The sequence below is a fragment of the Achroia grisella genome, unplaced genomic scaffold (assembly GCF_030625045.1).
Source record: "Achroia grisella isolate CSIRO2021 unplaced genomic scaffold, CSIRO_AGI_Agris_v1 utg1112, whole genome shotgun sequence".
NCBI lineage: Eukaryota > Metazoa > Arthropoda > Insecta > Lepidoptera > Pyralidae > Achroia > Achroia grisella.
Window position 1 is genome coordinate 112,598 of NW_026712582.1, and position 20,985 is coordinate 133,582.

A 20,985-nucleotide genomic window follows, 5' to 3' on the forward strand; every position below is an offset into this window, starting at 1 on the left:
TCGCACACTACTGCGGCACCTCCACACCTTTTTTTATACTATGGTCTTGGCAAACGAGCATATGGTTTGTATAATGGTAAACGCTTACCTATGGACACCTGAAATATAGTCTAATAATGATTAATAATAATAATTAATAATGATACTCGTTCTCTTCTCTTCTGTTCTGCTACTGTAACGTTATAAAATGCAATGCCTAAGTCGAGTCAAAAAATGTAAATGTATCAAAATTGATCACGATTTACTATCAACACATTTAATAATTTTTATATTGTATACTAGCTGTTACCGCGACTTCGTCCGCGTGAAATTAACTTTATTTTTCTAAAATAAAAGTAGCCTAAGTTATTTCTATGTAATAAGAAACTACCTGAAAAGTCCCGTCAAAATCGGTCCAGTCATTTCGGGCATTAGCCGGAACAAACAGACAGACAGACGAAAATTGTAAAAAATGTTATTTTAGTGTATGTACCGTATTTAATTCACATGCATGTAGTAAAAAAACGGTTATTTCAATATTACAAACAGACACTACAATTTTATTTATATGTATAGATATGTATAATGAATGCACGTGACTGTACTCAGTGTTGGGTGCGATAACAACTGCCTGTACCTACTCATACCTACATGTTGTGCACGTACGATGTATATGTATACACATCGGAATTTTTTCCACTTACTAAATATATTTTACTAAATCATTAACTGCAGTAACACGCGAACGGACGCTAAGCGAAAGTAGCCATGTATCATTACAGACAGTACGTAACGTTATCATTTTAATCTTATCTAAGAGGACTGTATTTTTATAATGTATATTGTAACAGATTTATTTAATGTATATTATGAGATATCTTTAAAAATTTGACCATATCTTGTTTTCATCGAAAGCACCATTTTTTGTCAATATTTAAGAGGTTATAAATGACAAGCTGCGCCCGCGATTTCGTCCGCTTGAATAGTCACCTTGGCCATAAAGATTTCATAATCTATCCCAAAAAAGTTAAAGAAAAAAGTGTCGTTTACTTATATTTGAAATCATCAAGAAATAAGTTTCAAGTTTCTAAAAGGACGATACCTTCATACAATCATTCATCTCCTCTTTCAACCCCTTACAACCCCTTTTTCACATGAAAAAGTAGCCTACGTCCTTTCTCAGGATCTGTGCTATCTGTGTACCAAATTTTATTGATATCGGTTCAGTAGTTTTATCGTGATGGCGAGACAGTCAGAGTTACTTTCGCATTTTTTACGTACTTTCTCAGGATGTATACTATCTGTGTACCAAATTTGATTTATATCGGTTCAGTAGTTTCGGCGTGAAGGCGAAACAGACAGACAGACAGAGTTACATAATATTAGTAAGGATAACGAAGTAAGGATTGATATTAATGTATGTATGATGGTGTGCAGGGGTGGCGGCGGATCTGGTGGCGGCGCGGTGTACGGCCGGTGCGCGTACCCCGCGGGATCACCTTACTTTGGCAACGGGACCGAGCTGGCCGCTCAGCCGCAGATATGGAGCTCCAGCGCAGGTAAACACGCGGCACGGCACATACCTCCATGATGCTGTATCTGTTGTAAGATGCGAGTAAAGGTTGATATATTTGTCTGACGTGATGTGACTTGCTGCGTCAGAGCAGTATGTTGCGATACCTATTGTTGTGTCTTATCAGAAACAATACGATAAGAGTCAGAGCACAGGGTATGTTAACGGGGTATCCTGTTGTCTCATCAGAATGGATCCCGGTTGAGTCAGAGCGGAGGGTAAGGTAATGGGATGTCACGACACGTCAGGCATATACAAGCGCCAGTGTTGTGTTGTGACGCGTCGGAGATTCACCTTTTCTAAAGCTATGGCTGTATTGATTTAAAATATGATCAAAAGGCGTTGGAACATGACGTATACGTCACGACAAATATAAATCCACTTTTTTTTTTTTTATATCATAATTTAATGAATGTATGGACGGCAGGCGGATCCCCCACGTACGGCGGCGCGGTTTTACCGGAGGAGTACGCGGAAGCGGGCGGCGCGGACGGGGGCGCGTGCGCGGGGTCCCCGGGCCCCGCGGGCCCCAACGCGGCGGGCCCCCCGGGCCCCGCGGGCCCCGCGGGCGGCTCGCTGCCGGCGTTCAGCGCGCGCTTCGGCGGCGCCTTCGCCTGCGCCACCTCCCGGCCCTCCACCGTGTACGGAACACCTGCGTTAGCAGCCAACGCCTACGCACAGGTATTCATATCAGTTATTGAATGTCTTGTTTTTTTTTATGTAGCACATAGGTGACAAACGAGCATACGGCCCATGTGATGGTAAACGGTTACCGGGGCCTATGGACGCCTGAAACGGTTAGTTGTTGAATACAATAAGACACAAAAAGAGAAATAAGAAATAACATAAAAAGTCGGCAATAGGAGTTGCCTCAGCTGTTCCTAATATAAGCACAACCTCAATGATACACCTATACAGCGCTGAATTTTCAGGAAGCCCCCATTACCCATTAAAAAAAAAACGAAGATGCAGGTTTTTTACTATATACGGATACATATAAATTAATTATATTTAAAGTAAAAAATATATTAAATAAGATCTATAATACACAAATATAAATATACTAGCTGTCCCGGCAAACGTTGTTTTGCCTTATAATAAAAATAAAAAATTTAGGGGTGGACTACCCCTAACATTTAGGAGGATGAAAAATAGATGTTGGCCGATTCTCAGACCTACTCAATACGCTCACAAAATTTCATGAGAATCGGTCAAGCCGTTTCGGAGGAGTATGGGAACGAAAACTGTTACACGAGAATTTTATATCTAAGATATAAAATGAATTACAACATTCAGTGCGCATGAAAACCAAAATCAGTTACACAATAACAGTATCAAAGAAAAAGAAAAATTACAACGATGAAAAGAAAAGCCAATCCGTGTCAGTCGATACAATACAGCAGTGCCGGCGTCGGTATGAGTGATGGTGATGGTGATATTGATGTTATAGGTTTTTGGAATAGAATAGAAAAAGAGTAGAAAATCATTTATTCAAATAAACTTACATTGAAGCACTTTTGAATAGTCATCACATTTTTTTAATCTACCGCTCATTCGGAAAGCTGCCTCATCACAAGAAGAACGAGCAAGAAACTTGCGTGTTGCTCTTTTAAATAAATTTATTGTTACTTTACATTTTTAAGTTTAAGTGCGTGAATACAAACTACCAATTAGCACTAATTTAATTAAATACTCAAATAGAAAAAATATTGAATATATAACCAACTGGTCAAACAATTAATAAGAGGAAATCAGTCATAGTGATTAGAGCAGACCAGTCCCTAAAAGCAGCACCCGTTCACGAGTACGACGGATGAGCCAGCCATCACTGCGCTCGACCATATTTTAGGGAGCCCAATGACCCGGCCCACCACGCCGCCACAAGTCTGGACATTTTAGTGAGCATGACTACTCTAAAACACCAGACCACGTCATAGATGATAAATAAAATTGGAGTGTCTGTTTGTAATACTGAAATAACCTTTTTTACTATATGCATACATATACCAAAATAAGATTTTTTATAATTTTTTGTCTGTCTGTCTGTCGGTCTGTTTGATTCGGCTAATCTCTGAAACGGCTGGATCGATTTTGATGGGACTTTTATTGGTAGATAGCTGATGTAATAGGGAATAACTTAGGCTATTTTTATTTTAGAAAACATCTATTATTTTAGATTAATAAAGTTAATTTCAGAACAAAGTACAGCTGGTACTAATACAAGTTGCTATTTATATTTCAGGACGTGTGGGGTATGGACAACGGCCGCCGACCACAACTGTCCGCCGCCGCAAGCCTCTCAGCAAGTAAGTGCATGCATTACATAGATAGATAGACAAAAAAATATTTATATCTTAATACACATGTAGGTTTCATTACAAGCACACCGCCGTCTTAAACTAGGCTGGGGCCCTGTGGGGCACACAAGAATTCGGTGCCCTTTTGGAAAGTAAAAAAAAAACATTAGGTAAGAACATAGATATATCTGATAACATTTGTGAAAAAAGTGTATGGTGCCCGAAAAAAATTGTTTGAAAATAAATGTGTGAGAAAAATTGTCAATCCTTCGAGGGCCCTCTGAGAATGGGGACCCTGGGCACGCCCTCGTGCTCCCTTATGGTAAAGACGGTGTAAAAGCAGTATATATTACAGAATATTTATACCAATACAATACAATAAAAACCTGCACGTGTGTGCCGCAGACTTACAAAAATGACTCTTATAATTACTACAATAGAAGTAACCTTTGTTTAATCTCTAATTATAGACTGTAACACTTAATTGTAAAGATTTCTGATCCGTTATTTTAATAATATAAAGAAAGGAAGATAAATGCAGTAAATCTGAATAATATTACTCATTAAAAGTATATATGGTAACTAGCTCTCCACCCCGGCTTCGCACGGGTGTACATGTATTATACATGTAAACCTTCCTCTTGAATCACTTTATCTATTAAAAAAAACCGCTTCAAAATCCGTTGCGTAGTTTTAAAGATTTAAGCAAACATAGGGACGGACAGACAGCGACAGCGACTTTGTTTTATACTACGTAATGATAATGAGATAAACTACTGATTTTTCTATAATGTGCTGTTTATTAGCAGGTAGTCTATTTTTGTTAGTGTTTTTTATTGTATCATATTATTAATTTAATATTTCGAACAACTTCCGTGCAATTTACATCATTAATATGCATTGAATGTTTTAATAAAAACGTACCACCATTGTTTGATATTCTAAATTGCCAACAGTCGAAGTTGTGGTAAACACAGCACTTGAAATCTTCATATTTCATTAAGTATATAGAAATCCAAAATGATAGGGGCGAACATATTGTATGTCGGTTACATTTTTGGTTTGATATCGGTGTTTCCTTCACCGGAGAGTCAGACATATAAGCTTTATACTTTTTTGTATCAAGCAGATTTGAACTTATGACCTTCTGGGTATAATTCAGGGTAGTAAACGGCTGAACCATGACGCTAGTTTTAATAAACTTTCCTCAGCAAAATCGTTAGAATATTTAATAAATAATGTAAACGTGGTATACGGCCCACCTGATGGCATCGGTTACGGAACAGCATTATGTTGCACGTTGCTGACACTAAATATATTATTCTTAAAAATATACTGTTCTCATATTCAATATTTTATTAGAAATATATAAATGAGTTCTTGCTGTATTAAACTACCCCCTCCACCCCTGCCCCGCGGGGGTGGACCCCCTCCCCGCACTGACCCCTATATTTTTCATCCGCGCAGTTATTTATTTAACTTTATATATTGTAAAGAATTATGTAAGTAATTCTTTATTGTATACATAACCTCAAATAAGCAGTGCATTAAGTCATAATAATATGTACATACGGACAATACAGTTCTTGTATTTAATTTCTATATATACATATAAATAAAATTGGAGTGTCTGTTTGTAATATTAAAATAACCGTTTTTTACTACATGCATATGAATATAAATACGGTACATACACCAAAATAAATTTTTTTACATTTTTTCTCGGTCTGTTTGTTCCGGATAATCTCTGAAATGACTGGACCGATATTGACGGGACTTTTTTTGATGTAATAAGGAGTAACTTAGACTACTTTTATTTTAGAAAAATAAAGTTAAATTCCACGCGGACGAAGTCGGGATACAGCTAGTATATAATATGTCTCATTGTTTAATAACATTTTATAATATTATATAAGTAGGTATCATAAATTATTTATACTCTTTTAAAAATCATACATACATTTAATAAAATGATTTTATTTTAATTTTGTTTGATGTGTCATTTAATTACGTAAAATGTGCGAGGAGAGTAGGGTTGCCAACTTTTATTGGCAAAATAAACCTTTTTTTTAATTTTTTCTGATTACTCTAATGCTGTTGGCCGCAGCTGGCCTTTACAGTTTCACCGGACGATAGACGGCGACTGCAGATGGCACACCAAACCAAAGGAAGAACTTATGGAGCGGCTGAAGGCCAACTCCCGCCTGACGGATACGACTTTAGTCTGAGGGCACTGCTAGGGGTTCGAACCTCGGCTCAGGCCGTCGTAATATCGACCTCCGTTTGAATTGGACGGGGGATCGATCGGAGGGGAAAAAAATGTATAAACTGGTTTAGATACGAAAAAATAAAGTATTTTTCAGAACCTACGTTTTTGTTGCTTTAAAAACGTATTATTATATGCTCTTAGCACTAGAGCTGTGACAAATATCACAACTCACAATTGACACCTAACATTTCGTTCAGAAATTATAAATCTTTAAGTATCCATAATGAGTATTTTGTTTTACGCATCACAGTAAAGGTTGAAAATAAATTATTTTTGCATACTTTATCTGTATGTAAAAGTGTTGTATTTTATTGTATTTGTGGTATACGGAGAAAAAATTATATTAGGATAGACTACTGACTAGAATATACAACAGAATAGAAATGAAAGTAACAAACAAGAATCTACAAAAGGAACTATAAATTGAAATACAAATTTAGAATATAAAATACATATCTCAATAGCCAGTTATAACAAAAATTATAAAGTATAATTACCAACAATAAAGTAAGATACGTTATTATAAAGTACGATTGGTAACCCTAGAGGTGAGGCGTTCTGTCTAAGTTCTCGCAAATGAATCATCGTAAGTACTTACCAGTAGGTAGCTACTAGAACAAAAACCGACTAAAACTGTTTACAGCAGCGATGACTAACTTTGTAGGACTATTCCATTCCAATGTGGAATGGAATTACTCGTTTATTAATCTGCAGTAATAATATATTTGCTTAAAACTAACATTTAAGAAATCCAAACAATCTATACATATACATAAAATTGGAGTGACTGTTTGTAAAATTGAAATAACCGTTTTTTACTACACGCATATGAATATAAATACGGTACATAATCCAAAATAACATTTTTTACAATTTTTGTCTGTCTGTTTGTTCCGGCTAATCTCTGAAATGGTTGGACCGATTTTGACGGGCCTTTTTTATTTGGTATCTGATGTACTAAGGAGTAACTTAGGCTACTTTTATTTTAGAAAAATATAGTTAATTTCCACGCGGACGAAGTCGCTGGAACAGTTAGTTTAATATAAAATTCGTGGTAATGTATAATTATACATATAAACGATGTTGTTATATGTTACATCTTCAATTATAATAAACTACCTACTCGCCCCGTCTTCGCACGGGTGTGCATGTATTATACATATAATCCTTACTCTTGAGTCACTCTATCTATTAAAAGAAACCGCATCAAAATCCGTTCAAAGTAGTTTTAAAGATTTAAGCAAACATAGGGATGGACAGACAGCGACAGCGACTTTGTTTTATACTATGTAATGAAATACTTTTTTAATATGAAATGAACATAGAAGTAAACCCTGTAGATAGGGGATGAATTTTCGGTTTTTTTAGTAATTGACCCAACAAACAGGGAACAATTTTGCGTTTCATTATAGTCGAGATTAAAAATTATCATTAATATGTTACAGTATGGTATAATATATCAGTAGGTATATAGTATGCTTATTTATACCTCTTGCCAGCAATAAATAAAGAAATAAATACATTTGTACTATCTATAATAATCTCAGGACAATTCACACAGCGCCATCTAGACCCAAGTTAAGCTAGCTAAAGCTTGTGTTACGGGTACTAGACAACTGATACAAATACATATTATACATAGAAAACACCCAGACAGATACAAACAATCATACTCATGAATACAAATGTTTGTGCCGTGTGAGGAATCGAATCCGCGACCATTCGACGTAATGCGGTGCGCTGAACCGCTAGACCACCGAGGTTATATAATCTCTTTCTTGCCAGTAATAAGTAAAGAAATACATTTGTAATATTATTATGATGTAATGATAAAGTTTGATGTTATTAAATAAATCACTATGTAATCATTATCATAACATAGTATAAAATAAAGTCGCTGTCTGTCCGTCCCTATGTGTGCTTAAATCTTTAAAACTACGCAACGGATTCTGAAGCGTTTTTTTTTTAATTTTTAAAAAAGTTTCTAACGTCCGCCACCTACCCTGTTTTTATTTTTGTTCTCTATCCACCCAAAGGTAGTCTGGAAGAGATTGCTTAGCAATAACACCGACTTTTGATCAGTCATTGTATATTTTATATTTTAATTGTTTTTTTGTTCTGTAATTTTTGTTTTGTGATGCAATAAAGAGTGTAAATAAAATAAATAAATAATATTTAATGTGAAGTTAGGTTTAGTTAGTCATTTAGAGGACAAAACTTGTTTTGTCCTCTAAATGACCGTAAAACTGAACTGATCTGAAATGATACGCCACGCCCATGATCACACGATGTCTAGGGGAATGTCTAGACTAATCCTCAGACTCTAGAAACATGCGAGCAAATTCAAATTCCAAAATCATTTATTCATGTAGGACATTTTAGCCGCTATGAACGTCAAGTTTTTACATTATAACTTTTTTTTTCCTACCGTCCAGTTCGGATCGAGAAGAGCTGGTAAGAAACTCAATTGAATTACTTTTTTTTTTAAGCCACTTTATTTACTATGTATATTTATATAGGTGTTATATAGGTGATGTCTAACATTAAATGAAAATCCCGTACATGAACAACTATTGCCATGCACGCTCGTCATTCAAGTAATCGTTTAGTGAGAATAGGTTTAGCTATATATAATACATGTACACCCGTGCAAAGCCGGGGCAAGTAGCTAGTCGTAAATATGATGAATTTGGAAGTAACAGCGGATCTCAGTAGTAGATGGCAACAGTTTAGGTAGGTATGTAGAACACAGACGTACAGACATAGTGGTGTGTACAAGAGAGGGCCGCGGGTCACGCGATAGCCCCGACCGCTGCCTGTCACATACATACATACACCCATCCACTCATACATCCATACATATAAATAAAATTCGAGTGTCTGTTTGTAATGTTGAAATAACCGTTTTTTACTACATGCATATGAATATAAATACGGTACATACACCAAAATAACATTTTTTACAATGTTACGGCTAATCTCAGGAATAGCTGGACCGATTTTGACGGGACTTTTATTGGCAGGTAGCTGATGTAATAACGAGTAAGTTAGGCTACTTCTATTTTAGAAAATAAAGTTAAATTCAACGAGGACGAAGTCGCGTGTACAGTTAATCCATACATACAACCCGCCCGACATCCATCACGACCAAATATATTTTTATTGCGATAAGTCACTCCCAAAAAACACTGATAATATTCATCCGGATGCTTTCATGTGCCAACCAAAATGTACGTTTTTGTAGCAGTTTTTTTTATTGTTACCAGAGCACTTAAACCTTCGTCTGTCCTCGTGGGAGATACTCCTATACAATATTTTATACGTTTGTGAACATTAAAACATTAATAGTTATTCCTAAAATATGATCGAGCGCAGTGATGGCTGGCTCATCCGTCATACTCGCGAACGAGGGACTGGTCTGCTCTTATCACTACGACTGATCTAATCTTATTGTATATTTATATTTGACCCTAATAAATTAGGGCTGTTTGGTAGTATGTATTCACACATTTTAAGCACTTTTGAATAGTCATAACAATTTTTTTTATCTACCGCTCATTAGGAAAGCTGTCCCATCACAAGAAGAACCAGCAAGAAACTTGTGTGTTGCTCTTTTAAATAATTCTTGTAAGTTCACATTTACAAGTCGAAACGTGTGAATACAAACTACCAACCAGCACTAATTTATTAAGGTCAAATATAAATACACAATAAGATTCAATCAGCCGTAGTGATAAGAAAGTAAATAAGACAAAAGTTGTTAATGTAATAGGAGTGATTACAAAATGTTTAGATGTCGTAAGATAATAGGAAAACAGAGTCATTGTTTAGTTTAGCGCACAGGAAGTGGCATTATATAGAAACGAGGGTCGTGCTCTGTAGACGTACACATACATACATACATACAGCCACGTGTGAGTAGGCAGGCATGTATCAAACAATATAATTTCAATTATAACTAGAGTTGCCAGTTTATTTTTCAGCCTATTAACGCTTAAATGGGCAAAAAAACTACGGGAACTTTTTACCCGGGACAAATAAAATGATATAGTGACATCCTTTATTTTTTTATTATTTTCTGAAGAGCAGTTTATATAAATATATATAACTCAAAGGTGACTGACATAGTGATCTATCAACGCACAGCCCAAACCACTGGACGGATCGGACTGAAATTTGGCATGCAGATAGATGTTATGACGTAGGCATCCACTAAGAAAGGATTTTGATTAATTCTACCCCCAAAGGTATAAAATAGGGGATGAAAGTTTGTATGAAACTTTGTCAATTTTAAACCGATCGGGCTGAGACTTTGCATCCATAAAGCTACTATGACGTAGGTATCCATTAAGAAAGGATTTTGATAAACTCCACCCCTAAGGGGATAAATTAACGCGAGCGAAGCCGCGGACAAAAGCTAGTTTTAACATATTTTTATTGGTTTTATAACCATCGGAAGGAAGGCGGTGTACTAAACTAGATCACCGAGGCCGGCATATAAGACTGTGTCTGAAATGAACAACGCATCGTTACAAACTAGAAAGATTGCGTCGTCGCGCGCGGCGACTCCACTATTTGCGTAGGTCCCGACAAAAAACGATGTCTCCATTTAAAATGAAGTCCCTTTTAAGCGCATTAAAATCGCATTCCGTAAATGGTATCGGATAAGGCACGTGCCGGCCGCAAACACGCCGGCGTCCGTCCGGCCGCGCTCACAAAAAACGCCTGTTGACACGAACACTTTTGTCTTCGCATATTTGCTCACTGACAGCGGCCGCGGGCCCTGTACCAGGGATGTTATGGATATGAAATTCCGGATACATATATACATTCGGATGTAGGAATGACTAGCTCTACCCGCGACTTCGTCCGCGTGGAATTTAACTTTATTTATCTAAAATAAAAGTAGCCTAAGTTACTCTTATCACATCAGCTACCAACCAATGAAAGTCCCGTCAAAATCGGTCCACTCATTTCAGATATTAGCCGGAAATAGACAGACAGACAAAAATTGTAAAAAGAAATATTTTGGTCTATGTACGAATACCATATTTATATTCATATGCATGTAGTAAAAAACGGTTATTTCAATATTACAAACAGACACTACAATTTTATTTATATGTATAGATATCCCATAGTTTTGGTTACCGTTAAGGAGCTCCCATCCCTATTCTGCAGTGCAGGGCTCTTATCGCAGCGGAGCCCGAGGGCTCGCGTCACGACACGCGTGTTTGCGCCGTGACGTCACGGTGTCCCGTCATAGTCGAGCCGAGACTGATCTGACAGTCTGCAGATAAATAAACACAGCTACTTGCTAAATGTATATTAACTACTAGGTATTAACGTCTCTCGGTATATTGTGAATCATTATCCCGGTCCTCAGTTGGGGTAGGCAGAGACAATAGCACGACACGTAATATATACAAGCTCATCGGATATATATAATTTTTTATAATTTATGATAGTGGAATGATGCTCCACAATCCTTTCTTAGAGGATGCCTACGTCATAGTAGCTTTATACATGCAAAGTCTCAGCCCGATCGGTTTAAAATTGACAAAGTTTCATACAAACTTTCATCCCCTATTTGATCCCCTTGGGGATAGGATTGATCAAAATTCTTTCTTAGACGATTGCTACGTCATATCATCTATCTGCATGCCAAATTTCAGCCCGATCCGTCCAGTGGTTTGGGCTGTGCGTTGATAGATCACTACGTCAGTCAGTCACCTTTGAGTTATATATATTTAGATTATGTTAGGATTGAACTATATAAATAATTTTATATCAGCTACATTATATTAGAATACATAAATACAAAACATAATAATTCCGTTAAACCATTAACTTGAAACGCAGGAATCATAAAATATAAACAAATATCAAACAATAATAATATTTAATAATGTAACAAATACTTAAACAATGGAATAATGAGCGTAATGAGTAATTATAAAATGAAATTGATATTCCAACAGTTGTATTAGGTAGTTAGGTCGAGTAATAACAGAGTATGTAGACATGCCGCTGAAATGTATTATATATATATATATGTCTTGCTTTAAGTTTAATGCACAAAAACAATGTGTAGGTACATATGGCGGACTTAACACCATGCGGCGTTATCTACCAGGCAACCATGAGTGGTGCAGAGAAAGATTTTAGGCGGTGCACTAATATAAATAGGGTGTGTCAAAAAAAAATTTATGAATATAAAACAAAATATTAAAATATAAATTTCTATAAAGAATATACATATAAATAAATACATAATGATCTGATAATCTAATTATAAGTACAGCCTCAAATTGATAGTAAGAAAAAAAAGAAAATTTATTCAAGAGGAAGGTTTATATAAATTAAAAAACTCGCTTCAAAATCTGTTTTAAAGATTTAATCATACATAGCGTCAGACAGTTTGTTTGTTTGTTTTATACTATGTAATGATTCAATTCTGTAATAACTTAATACAAAGATAACTTAATATAAACATACGATAACAACAAATATTACGAATAGTTTCAAATTACTATCGCTGAGGAATATAACTTATAATTTTATACACATCATGATTACAAGACCTTAGATTTCAGCAGTGGTGCGTTATTACACTGTAATTAATTATTTATTATTATTTACACTGTGGCTCTATAATTTATGTACTTACATTATCACTATTTAGTAATCAGGAACTGACAATATCTCGTTAAAACCCCTACATCTATATTTATTAATATTACAAGCTGTGCCCGCGATTTAGTCCGCGTGGAATTTAACTTTATTATTCTAAAATAAAAGTAGCCTAAGTTACTCTCTATTACATCAACTACCTACCAATAAAAGTCTCGTTAAAATCGGTCCATCCATTTCAGAGATTAGCCGGAACAAACAGACAGACAGGCAGACAAACAAAAATTGAAAAAAAAAACATTTTGGTGGATGTAAGGTACACCAAAATATTTTACTATTCGCCCCGGCATCGCCCGGATGTACATGTATATATATATATATAAACCTTCCGCTAGAATCATTCTATCTATTAAAAAAATCGCTTCAATATCCGTTGCGTAGTTTCAAAGATTTAAGCATACATAGAGACAGACAGCGACAGCGACTTTGTTTTATACTATGTAATGATAAGTGGCGGTGATAAGAATACGAGCTGACTTGTCAGTTCTTGTCATCTCGAAATCATTCCGAAACTGACGGTAGATTTGACATATCATAAGTCTGTAATAGACCTACATGAATAAACATATTTTAAATTTGAAAAAAATCATTGAAAAAATCGGGTTGTGGCCGCGTACTGTACAGCATCAGAGTGCGCAGTGATGAGTGGTGAGTGGTGGTCGATGGTGGCACATGGCCGGCTCGTGTTACACCCAACAATAATACAAATAATTGATGACCATCGACCGTAACCTGAGCCGTCGCTACAGTGAGATCTGTTCTGCGGCCGGCAACATGATATCTGTTTACGATGGCAACGCTCGGAGGCGTTTGTTAATTTATTACTTACACTATTTAAAGTTAAATATAATTTAAATCCGGTTTATGAATGACGCAACGCATGGAATATGTAGGTACCTACCAGCACCGAACTAATATTGTTATCTGATTTATTAACCACTTCATATTATATGTTCAACAGATAATTATTTTTATTTACTGCGCGCACAACATGTTATGACAAAACCGTTGTAGCTCGGTTATTTTTTAACTTGTACTGGGCGTTACATTAAGTACAAAGTATAGAAATAGAAATAATCTTTATTTTTTTATTTTATTTTATTTATTTATTAAAAGAAAACCAAGGCTATTTTAATGCATCTTAAATAAAATCAATATATACGTTATACTAAGCCACTGACAGACTTTCACTAATAACAACAGACTAATTCTAAAAAAATTACATCACTACATGTAAAGGCAAAAACACATAAAGTTAACAGAGAATATGAAATTAATTAACGAGAGTACAGTAACAAATAGTGAATTATACAAATATATATATATATATACATTTACATGATCTTCAATAATAATTAATTGTTATTTAAAGAAGATCTCACTTAGTTGATGTCTCGCTGATTTAATATTATTAAAAAAAATCTACGTTAACAGTTTTAGATAATTTATTAAATTTGTTGCTAGCTCGCCAGAGAAATGAATTCTTTATTCAAATAAACTTAATATAACCACTTTTGAATAGTCACACTTCTTTTACTCTACTACTCATTCAGCTCATTCTCATTTAAAGAGTTTAATCGAATTGTATTAATATCAGTCGTAGTGTTTCATTAACAAATGGGTTCCCTACCGGTAGGACGTAATCGTATATAGGTCAGGTCAGCGTATGTCGAGGTAAACAAACGCGAATGCTGCGCCAGCACCTCCTCACCTAACGGTCGCGAATTCCATAGAAAAGGCGCCCGCGTCCGCAACGAACAATGAGCCGAGGACCGGCGGCTCTCGTTACACCACTCGCAGCGCTCTGACCCCAACAGTGTCGATGCCCTTGGTCATAACATTCATACACTTCTAGTTAATACATCAACATACAACAAAACTGACTAACTATACATATAGTTACACAAATCCGAAATGGATAAACGAAGAAATGACAAACATAGCTTTAACTTTTGCCCGCGGCTTCGCTCGCGTTAATTTATCCCTTTAGGGATGGAATTTATCAAAATCCTTTCTTAGGAGATGCCTACGTCATAGTAGCTTTATGCATGCAAACTCTCAGCCCGATCGGTTTAAAATTGACAAAGTTTCATACAAACTTTCATCCCCTATTTTATCCCTTTGAGTGCAGAATTAATAAAAATCCTTTCTTAGCGGATGCGTACGTCATAACATCTACCTGCTTGCCAAATTTCAGCCCGATCCGTCCGGTGGTGTGGGCTGTGCGTTGATAGATCACTACGTCAGTCACCTTTGAGTTATATATGGTTTCAGAGGAACTTCCTTCAGCGATTTCACAGATTAGGGAACGAGTTAGCTATTGAAGTTTTCATTAGATGCGGCTGGGGTGTCAAGTCTCAATATAATATGGGTGTAGACTCAATAACGGTCGGAATTTGATCGCCATTAGAGAAGGTCGTAACGGTAGTCCAGTTTCCACACCCAGTACTTGTGGTCTCACACATGCTAATTGTTGCGGAATTAAAGAAAATAATATAAATCTATTAAATAGTGAAATGGACTTCCGCAAAATAACACCTGAATCGGTTAAATATTTGCAATTAAGTTAGTTACAAGTTACAGTGTGTATTACCTTACCATATTCTATTATAGCTTTCTATTTATTTTTGTAATATGCTATCTGTGCTGTGACCAACATACATTCTATGTATATTAAATGTATATCATGTTATGGACTATAATTATAATATATATAAGAAAAAGTAAATTGTTAAATTTGAAATATGTGCTGCATAAAACACTGTGGTACATTAATTGATACGAGTAATAATGGGCATAATTTTTGTTTTAATAATACGAAGCAAAGGTTGTTTACTTAAAACTTAAATTTACCTAAATCGTAATATGATGTTATTGTAATAATATAACAAATAAGTTTGTGAGTATGTCGTGTGCGTGTGGTGCGCGGACGTGCTGCGTCGCGACGCGCTCTCACGTGCCGACTTATTATTAATTAATACTGCAAATCATCATTTTGTGTCAATCAATGAATCACAGTCATTGCCAAGGCTACGAAGTTCGTCGTTTCGCTGTCGCAGCGATTTTCTTTGTCTCCTCGGCGACATAAACGTGACGCATCCGTCACATGTGTAAGCATAAATCGGTAACACCTACGGGGACCTCTGGCTTCACGTTCGATGCGGCACGAGGTCCCCTAGGCGCCTAGTGAGTAGGAACGGACGCTCGGTAGTCGCATAGCACGGCGCCAGTCGCCGGGAGTGAGGAGAGAGTAGTGAGGAGTGAGGAGTAGGGGTGTGGTGAGGTGGGCTAACGAGCGGTGTGTTGCGCGCAGTCGAGATGGCGGAGTTTTTCACGGAGGGCCGCGAGTGCGTGAACTGCGGCGCCATCCACACGCCGCTGTGGCGCCGCGACGGCACGGGCCACTACCTGTGCAACGCGTGCGGCCTCTACAACAAGATGAACGGCATGAACCGCCCGCTGAAGCAGCCGCGGCGGCTGGTACGTCAGCGGCTCGCCGCGCACGCGCTGGCCGCGCCCGCCCACGACGTACGCAGCATCTCGCTCTCGCCGCCCGCCCTAGCTCGCTCTCCGCCCTCCGCTCGCTCTCCGCCCAATCCGCGCCCGCCGAGCGTCCGCCCCGCGGCGGGCCCGCAGTGACGCGCGTGTTGTTACAGTGGCCGCGGAGGGGGCGCCGCCGGGCGCGGATTTCTACAAGGGCTTCCTGCTTAACGGGCTCGCGCCGCCGCCCCCGCACCCGCCCACGCTCGGCGCGCTCCAGACCTCCACCCCCTCCGACTACAAACAGAAGAAAGGGGTACGTCCCCCCTCGACCCGACCGTCCCTCCCCCCGCGCATTATCCTAACACTCATCGCTTCTACTTCACTCTACTAACATAGACTTACGGTAACCCCTAATGAGAGAGAGCTAAGTCACCCGTTGAGCTTTATTCGCTGAGATAAATATTTCTCGTTCGGATTAGTGAGACGTCTGGAGTCTACGAGGGCGCCGAGGCCCCGCTTTACAGGATTCATGATAGTATTTACTTTGTATAAACCGCTCGACGAAAACTTTGCGAGTCCAATATTACGCCTTCCGCGCAAAAGGTCTGCCAAACTCGGCGGGTTACGCAAAATGAATGCTGTTGCGATTATCATAAAGCGGTGTCTTTTACGCCCTAAAATTAGTAGCGTAGACTAAAATGTTATCATCATAAAAGAAGTTCGAATGTCTCAACGTAACATTACGTAATTATTACAATCAGTGGATACAAAATGAGACGTCTTGCTGGTCGTAACGAGGTATATAAATGTTTTGCTTGATTGCTGTCAAATGAAGTATCCACTAGTCTGCGCCGGTGCGGCACAGAGTAGTGTGGAGCGCAGAGTACAGTGCGCGGTGTGTGGTGTACAGATGGGCGCCAAGCGGCCGGGCATGTCGTGCAGCAACTGTCACACGACCACCACCTCTCTGTGGCGACGCAACGCGCACGGGGAGACCGTGTGCAACGCCTGCGGTCTCTACTACAAGCTGCACAGCATCAACAGGCCCATGGCCATGAAGAAGGACTCCATACAGGTCGGTACCACTAGCAGACCCGGCCACACTGCTGTGGTTAATAATAGACAAAAAATTTGGGATAAAATAATGTTGCGACCATAAATTGAGACATAAGCAATCTTATCTTTCAAATTGGATCAAATTGCACACAATGTGCGAATCAAATTTGCAATCGATTCAGTAGTTTTCCTAAACTATTGAACCCTGGACTACTGGACGTCTGTCCATCGCGGACAAACAACATGACACGTAATTTTTATATATAAAGATTGTTTTGGTTTTCACCTTTAAGTCGAATAGTCAACTGTTAGCATTTTTCCGAACGAGTGGAAACATAATCTTCCTTAGGATAGTACCTCCAGGTACGAAAGATAATAACGATGCGAGTGTTTTTCTTACACTTTAATTCAACATGCACGCTGTTTTCAGACGCGGAAACGAAAACCTAAGAACACAATGAAATCCGAGAGGAATTCCAAAAATGCTGCGCTCCTTGCACGTAAAATGGATAACTTAGGTGAGTTCAATATTACGTTGAAACTTATTTATTTGGTATCTGTATAAAAATTACTTTTACTAAGTTTTCTAGTGTATTATAGGACAAATATTACAATTATTTATAATTACTGGAGTTAGACTGTCACCTATCTTTAGTCGCCATGTATGTAGCTTGTTTTGTGAAGTGTGTTTCGGTTGTAGGATTAGGCAGGGAAATTGAGGGAATATCGACTACAACGTGAATCCGGACTCCTTTTTCTTTTGTTAAGTGACTTGCTTTGTAAGTTGTGTATCAGAACGGGAGATATGGCAGGGGAATTATAGGGTCCGAAGACACAGCAATTCAGACCACAGTCTTGCTCCTAGATACTGCGGGCGTCACGATGTATTCTGTGACGCCGGCGGCGCAAGGTACATGTATGCAGTCCCGCGCCGCCAGCCGGTCGTATATTCCAGTTTCGTTAAAAACAATAAGATGGTGATGTGTTTGCAGTGGACGTGCACCACGTGGGCGCGGGCGTGGAGGCGGGCGGGGGCGGGGGCGGGGGCGGGGGCCCGCGGTCGCCGCTGGCCATGAACTACTACGTGCAGCACACGCTCAAGCTGGAGGAGCCGCCGCCCGCGCACGCGCACCACGCGCTCTACGACGACGACTACCGCCGCGCCGACGACCGCGCCGACCGACCCACCGTCGTCTCGCTCGGCAGTTGAGTGCGCCGCCCTCTCCCCGGCCGGCCGAGTTCGCCTCGCTCTCGGGCGGACGAGTTCGTCTCGCTCTCGTTCCCGGGCGGGCGAGTTCGTCTCGCTCTCGTTCCCGGGCGGGCGAGTTCGTCTCGCTCTCGTTCCCGGGCGGGCGAGTTCGCGTCGCTCTCGTCACCGGGTAGGCGAGTTCGTCCCGGGCGGGCGAGTGCGTCCCCGCCTCGCGACAGAATCTCACTCGGTTAAGTCTAGTTTAATGAAGTTCCGACGGGCGTCGTTGCTAGTTGACCAAATGGCGGGCGGCGGGCGGCGGGCGGCGCCGTGTACATAGTAGTAGCTCCCGCGCTCGCCGCGCCCCGCACACACTTACGAGTCGTACCGGCGAGTTTATTTATCGTAATGTAGAGTATAATATTTTGTGTGTCTTACACGGTAGATCTGTTGAATTCGCGCTTTACTTTTAGAGTGTACGCCCCGTGGAGGCGCACGTGATGTTCGATGTTAATGTGGACCACTGAGCGAAGTACAGTCGTGCCGTAGCTGTTACCAAATGTTTTATTTCTCGATTAACTATAAGACTGTACCGTACCATTCCTGTCGTGTTGCATTCCTAGCGTATTGTATATTGTCTAACGACGTAGGTATAGTTTTGCCTAGCTCGTACGATCCGCCGAGGAGTCTCTTTTGTGTTCTGTAAAGCTAACAGCGAACTGATTATATTGATACCTAGATGTATTGAAACATGTAATTTAACTCCATGACTTGAAAGTACATTCCACGAATTGTAAGAAGAATTTAGTAGATGTAGCAATTTGTGCTATTTTTTTTACGTGAAAATTAAGTCATTTTGTAGACGTGCGCCGGTTTCGAAGTGCCGTTCTCTAAATTGTCTCTAAAATTAACCAATTTAAGAGAGCCTGAAAGGATCTCTCTCCACATGTTATTGAATGTCACGTCTCTATCTCTAATCACTCATTTTAGAGATAGAAATAGAGAATGACGTTTCAAAACCGACGACTATTTCTAGGATAAAATTGAAAGCTCCATGTGACATGCGTAGTGGTTAATTGTATTGTAATATAAATTAAATGGCAATATTTTGTTAAATATAAAGTTGTATTGCACGTGTGCGTTCTGTTCTTATAACTCTACAAACTAGGTGCATTTAATAAACTTGCCAAATATTAGGAATATGTTTTTACAAGTAAGTATATATATATATATATATATATATGTATACATAATACAGTATACATAACTACAAAATAACAGGGTAAGCATGTTAAAATACTTTCACCATATTCGTTTTTATGTATGACAACTAATTCGCTATGTATAACTGTTTTGATTATTTATAAATAATGGTAAAAATAATATATTCTTATAAAATTATAAAAGTAAATAATGCAATATAAATAAATGTTTTTATTGTAAATTTAATTACGAGAACGAAAAATACAAACAGACACGGTTAGCGCTGAAATAATTGGGTCTTATTTGCATTTGAGTGATATCGAATGAATAGAGAATGAGAGACAATCTCTCATAAAAAAATGATTTCGTAGCAATTCTCTTGAATGTAGCCAGCTAGAGATATCATAGAGATATCACTTGAATGTATGCTCCAGCTATGCCCGTGTCACCCAGTTCACTCGACATCCTGTTTTTATTTAATTTATACTAATATGTTTATATGTATTTTATCAATTTAATACAAAATAATTTTGTTCGAATGCAATTTCCGTGACCTGTTATAGGTGTCGCACCCAAGTAAACTTTGTTACTTTGTGTGTGTGTGTGCATGTGTGTGTGTGAGTGTATGTATGACAACAATTTAATATATGTGATGGCTAGCATAGTTAAGTTTTACATCAAATTAATCTAAGACTAAATAAACATTGTTTAAGTATAGTATTTTCTATCAGTCACATGTTAGTTTAAATCTATTAAATAAATCTGTAGGTAAGTTGCGACGCGAGAGAGTATAAATAAATAAATAAATAATAATAATGTTATATAAATTTGATTATATGTGTGTAATGTAGGGCGCCGCCCGCCCACGTGTTGCCAAATATTAATAAACATAGGTGACTATGTGATGTTATATTTTATTTATGTTATAATTTGATCGTGCGACCGCAGTTGTTCGCACGCGTTTGCATTTCTCTGTAAATATGAAGGTTATACTATAAATAAATCGATCTATGGAAGAACACGTCGTTTTCTTTGTAGTGGAAGAGAATAATTACAATTAAATGAGCAACACACAAGTTTCCTGCTCATTATTCTTGTGATGAATCTGCATTCCAAATAAGTAGTAGAATCAATATATGACTATACAAAAGTGCTTCTAATGAGTTTATTTGAATAAAGAATATTTCTATTTGATTTATTCAAATAAACTTAATTTAAGTCATTGGGCTCCCTAAAATATGAT

General features: G+C 38.1%; 1 protein-coding gene across 1 annotated transcript; it reads left to right on the forward strand.

Annotated features, from left to right (window-relative positions):
- Positions 1 to 1,395: 1,395 nt before the first annotated feature.
- On the forward strand, positions 1,396 to 19,775 carry LOC131849960 (transcription factor GATA-4-like). The gene is made up of 7 exons (XM_059200100.1): positions 1,396 to 1,538; positions 1,980 to 2,233; positions 3,795 to 3,858; positions 16,125 to 16,339; positions 17,205 to 17,369; positions 17,781 to 17,868; positions 18,343 to 19,775. Exons 1-7 carry the CDS (start codon positions 1,403 to 1,405, stop codon positions 18,558 to 18,560), a joined length of 1,140 nt encoding a protein of 379 aa, XP_059056083.1. The 5' UTR covers positions 1,396 to 1,402; the 3' UTR covers positions 18,561 to 19,775.
- Positions 19,776 to 20,985: the final 1,210 nt, after the last annotated feature.